At 30.4% G+C, this 5,686-nt stretch overlaps 1 protein-coding gene across 1 annotated transcript; it reads left to right on the forward strand.

Annotated features, from left to right (window-relative positions):
- Positions 1-1,721: 1,721 nt before the first annotated feature.
- On the forward strand, positions 1,722-3,154 carry LOC102591415 (RING-H2 finger protein ATL2-like). The gene has a single exon (XM_006342765.2). The coding sequence runs from the start codon at positions 1,884-1,886 to the stop codon at positions 2,802-2,804; it is 921 nt and encodes a 306-aa protein (XP_006342827.1). The 5' UTR covers positions 1,722-1,883; the 3' UTR covers positions 2,805-3,154.
- Positions 3,155-5,686: the final 2,532 nt, after the last annotated feature.

The raw sequence follows: 5,686 nt of genomic DNA on the forward strand, positions 1-5,686 counted from the left end.
TACTCCCTCCATCCCTATTTACTTGTCCAATTTTAATTTGACATACCTATTATGAGAACAACGATTAATATAGTGAGTTTATCATTTTACCTCTACAAATTGATAGAGTTACAGTCACATTTACTCACTACATTTCCCAAAGACATTAACACAATATTAATAAATTCAGGATATAATAGGAAAAAGAAAATTATTCTTTCTTGATTTGTCAAAAATGACAAGTAAAAGGCGAAATCAAATTTGAAAATATTTGACAAGTAAATAGAAACAGAGGAGTATTAGTTTGGTAAGTTAAAGACTAGAGTTATTAGTCTTTGCTAAAGACTTTGGGTGCACCAATAAACTTAAAAGAAAAATAAAGAAATAAGGCTCTAGCTGGATTCAAACTCTAGTCTTGTGGATGGTTTCTCTAGCTTGTACCAACAACAGAAGGTCTCTCCTATACAACTATACTCATCATGATTGCATTGTTAATTATATCCTAATTGTTGTTATTTCTCAAGATAGATACACATATATATACATGATTTTCGAAGTTAACGACACATTGAATATATGGGTCCGCCTCTCATTGAAAGTTAGTGTTATTAGTCTTTAATTTGTTGAGTTGTTCCAAGGTTATTATTGAGTTGTAATAAATTTTTAGATTGAAAGGAGTAGTTGTGTGGATGAATTTTGTAACAAAAAACGAATTTAATTTCTAAAAATAATTAGAACAGTTTGAGTGAACTTTTAGTCAAGGTACTTTAATGAATCCCTTAGATTAATAAGTTGTAATTTGAAATGCTGATCTTGTGAAGTTAGTAGAAATTGGTGGTTGAAATTCTATATTGTATAATTAATGCAATATAAAATATTAAAAATAATTATTATTTTAATATATTGAAAGTAACAAGTAAAATTACAAATTTGTTATTAAAATAGTGAACAAATAGAAATACTCCCTTATAGCTGGTCCATAATACTTGTCATTTCATAAAATCAGTGCATAAATTATCATATTCTTCCTTTTTTATCCTTGTGAGTTATTAGCCTTGAAAATATACATTTGACCAACTTAGAAAAACTAAGTAAATTAATTCATGTTTATTGATTAAATTAATTAATCAAAATAAATTAATTCATATTCATTGATTGAAAACTTGATCCACAAAAATTAAATAAGGATAGAAGGGTAAAGTTACATCATTTCTTAATATAAGTTCAAAGTAAAAATGTGACATATAAAATGGGACAGAATAATAAAGAAAGTAATTTAGAGAGTATAGTTTATATACGTTGTTATTGTTGTGATAAATGAAAAAAAATACATTTATGGGAACACGTTATTAATGGTGTTTGAATTATGTAACGCAACTTTACACGGAAAACTTGACTACTTACCCCTCAATCAATTCAACCAACCTAACAAACCTTCTTCATGTACAAACATTCCACATTTTCATTATCAAAGAATGTGATGCAATAGATAAGACTGTTTTTTTTATAAATAGATATTTTAGGTTCAAATTTTATATATGAATTTTTTTTTGATAAGAAGCGCTTTCCTCCGAATGAGACACACGAATTGAAAATAATCGAGCTTTAATGCGGACCTCAAACACGAAAAGAAAAAGACATTACACAGTTTCAGGCGGGAAAGGGTGTTTATGTCATTTGCTGATCCCGCGTCAACTTTGGCGTCTTCCATCACATTACCACTGTCTTACTAAAACCATCACACCTAAACTTCTCCCTTTTCCACCGAAACCATCAAGAACTTTCCTCCTCTCTTCTTCCTTCAACTTGCCCACTTCCCATCCATATATATAGATATATATCTTCGCCAATAATTTCTCTATATTTACAATTACAGATAGTCGATCTCTTTTGCATTATTTACCATGGATAACGATACCCCAAGCATGATTCATGATCCATTGATTGATTCCACAGGAGAAGGAGGCTATGCATTAAGTGGCAAAATTATGTTAAGTGCTATTGTTATCTTATTCGCTGTTGTTGTTTTCATGGTGGGTCTTCATCTATATGCTCGTTGGTACCTTCTATCTCAACGCCGCCGTGAACTCCTTCGCCGCCGTAGGGTCCACCATCGACGGACCCACATTGTTTTCTACGTTGATAATCCTGGTTCCGGGTTGTCTGAAGCTAACCGGGGTTTGGAACCGGTAGTTCTCAATTCCTTGCCGGTTTTTGTTTATTCCGACAAGACTCACCCGGAACCGCTGGAATGTGCTGTTTGTTTATCGGAATTCGAGGAGAATGAACAGGGTCGGGTTTTACCCAAGTGTAATCACTCATTTCATTCGGAATGTATTGATATGTGGTTTCATTCTCATTCTACTTGCCCTCTTTGTCGGTCTCCGGTGGAGGCAGTACTTATCGAACCGAATAATAACCGGGTTGAGGTAGCAGTAACAGTGAATGAACCGACTGAACCGGGTTCGAGTTCCGGTTTATGCAACTCTTGTGAGGAAAATAGTAGTCATTCTAATATGACGCCGTTAGGTTGCCGGCGAAAAGGATTGGATCTGACCGGAGTTAGAATAGAGGTGCCAAGAAGGAACGATTTCGAAGCCGATTTGGAAATGGGAGTGAGAGTGAGTTCACCGGCGATTCAATCGAGATCACCAGCGACTCGTTTAATGTCTTTGAGAAGAATACTGAGTATGAACAGAAAAACACCCACCGGAACTAGCCATTCCCCTAGTGGGAGTTGCGCCGCCGAGTTGGATTTAGAAAGCGGCGGTAGTAATGGTGGTGGAAAAATTCAAGTCGGCGGCGAACGCATCACAACTCCGTGAGTGACAAACTCCGGCACACATCCCTAGGCAATATTGAGTCACGCCGATTGCGTGAAAACAGGAGCAACAGTGACTTGACTGATAGAAAATTCAATATCCAATGTCCTATGACACGTGGCAATTTATGATGGTGACGTGGCGGTATTGGAATGGAGGGATTCCCTTTTATTAGGCAGTCATGATAGACTTTGAGGGGGAATGTTTGACTTGTAAACTAATTGTAGGATTACAAAAAATGCAACTTGTAAAGCGTTACGTGCAAGAGTCAATTACAATGTATCTATTTTCTAAATTCGTTGAATTATTTTTCCCTATTATAAAGTATTTGAAAAGCGTTGGTTCCTAATTTATGACTCATACTTGTGTAGTTGGTAAGTGGAATAGTTCAATCGTGTTAAAATATTACAATTCAATTTGCAATATCATTATTCTGGAACTTGGTTACACTTTGTGTAAGCGTTAAAGAGTTAATACATATTCTTTGATTACTATATTGTGCAACTGTCATATTATCATTTATATTTTGAAAAATATAATAATATTATTTTCAAACGGTGAAGACTATCTTAATATAAATATTTTTAATGCAGCTGATTCTTAAATGTGCAACATATATTGTAGTGTACTTTTTAAACATATTTAAGAAAGGGCAAACTACATAAATTTCATTAGTTTATGTCTTAATTACTAAGATTTTCGATATTTCAAATATTACTTTCTCTACCATGTTTCATGCTTAGGATACATGAGTTTGAATCCGTGAGATACATGTATCTGCCGAATTTTAAAACCGAGATACATATCTTATCTGTTTAAATTAATTGATTGTAATTGATTTCCTTAATTAGAGGAGTAATTGAAAATTTTCAGAATACATGGATAATTAATTCTAGAAATTTAAATTAATCATATCTCTTAATATAAGGCGGAAATCAAGGAGTGTATATATGTTTAATTAATTTTATTTTATTATTCTTTGAAATAATAAATTCATTAATATTATTAATAAAAGACAAAAATATGTATATCTTGGTCATTAACTTGATTAATTTCATTTTATTACTCTTAAAATAATAAATTCATTAATTTGATGTATCTATTATCAATATATGATGTATCCAACAAACAAAACACTTAGATACATGAGTATCATCTAAGTACATTCATATGTATCATAGAAGTATCTAGTATTAATTTCGTGTATTTATTATATGTGTCTAGTATTAACTTAATGTATCTGTTTATATGACCTAATATTAATTTCATGTATCTGTTTATATGATCTAATTTAATTTCATGTATCTTTTATATGTATCTAGTATTAATTTGATGTATCAAGTATCAGTTTCATACATTATATTCAAAAACATGTATCTCGGATACATAGTAAGCATATCCATATAATTATGTGTATCTAAATATGGAATGTAATTGAAACACACAAATTTAGGAATAAATCACGAGTGTGTAGTATTTGTCTTATCATTAATCCGAAAAAGTAAAATATTTCAAAATTCTTCCCTTTATTTTACCATCTGAAATTATTTCTCATAGATACATATATTTTTAACTCAGATACATGAAGTCTTAACTAGATATATATACACCTAATATGTATTCAACATTGTTGCACTCGATGTGTATCTAATGATGTATTTGTTCTGTTAATTAAAGCTTGGCGAAATTCTTCCATCTTGATTAGGTTGTTCCTATATTTAGATCTATTCTCGGCTTGAATGTTGGCGGATGAAGAGTTAGTCCCTGCAATGAGAAATTCATGAGTGAAAATAAACAAATAAAAGTTGTTTAATTTAGTATAATATTCTTAATGTGTAGTCCCTTTAACAAGAATCATCCGATTTCGAGTATGGTTAGCCACAAAAGTGAAACAACAAAATTTAAAAATATAAACTTAATATGTAAAACTATTTAAAATTGAATTTCAGAGCATTATGAACTTTAACTTAGATACAAAACCAAGATAAATGAGAATAATAAAACAATAGAAACAAACCTATATGTATAATGCTAATTTGAACATGAAAACATGTATGAAGAGGATGAAGGAACGGCAGATGGAAGAAAGAGGCAGAAAGAAAGAGGGTTGGTGGACTTTTGAGGGGTGGGGGTGGGGAGATTTGAATTGTTAATAGATCATTAATTAAGGAGTTTGAATTTAAGATAATTATGAAATATCATATTTAAGGAATTTGTGTATCTGATTAAATATTTTAAAATATATGGTATAAATATTAAAAGTGATAGTATGTGTAATTATTTTAAACTAGAGGTATATATATAGTATATATATGATAGTGTGATGTATGTGTAGTTAGGTAGTTTTTCCTTTAACAAATATCCCATAACGTGAAATAAGGTAAAATGACTAAACCATACATCAACAAGTGAAACTTGAAGTTTTATAAAAATAATTATTGAACAAAGACATAATTTGATAGGATTTTCTGTCACTTTAAGATGAGATTGCACCCATTTAATTTCTTTATATCTTTTTATGTAATAAAAACTCATCATTTTTTTTAATCTTTTACTCTACCTCAATTTATACTATCAGAATTTAAGAGCAAACGCTCTAAATCATTACAAAAGGAATCATTAGAAAAATAAGAAAAAACATGTTAGTCGAACAAAAATCAAAATCAGCAAGAAAAACATTTTCAAAATGAAAAAATAGGAATATAATTGATAACAAATAAAAGAGTATTGATCAATTTTTCATTTTTCTTCTAACAAAATATTTTATGAGTAAAAGTTAAAAGAAATAGATTAAGAGATATAAGTTACAACCAATCTAAATGTATAATTGTATTAGACATAAAAAAAATATTAATCATTATATATTGGTTTTATCTGTAAATGTA

Source organism: Solanum tuberosum, unplaced genomic scaffold (genome assembly GCF_000226075.1).
Source record: "Solanum tuberosum cultivar DM 1-3 516 R44 unplaced genomic scaffold, SolTub_3.0 scf00035, whole genome shotgun sequence".
NCBI lineage: Eukaryota > Viridiplantae > Streptophyta > Magnoliopsida > Solanales > Solanaceae > Solanum > Solanum tuberosum.

Bases quoted from the DNA above. Each gene is read 5' to 3' on its own strand.
- LOC102591415 (XM_006342765.2), top strand. From the start codon at position 1,884: ATGGATAACGATACCCCAAGCATGATTCATGATCCATTGATTGATTCC.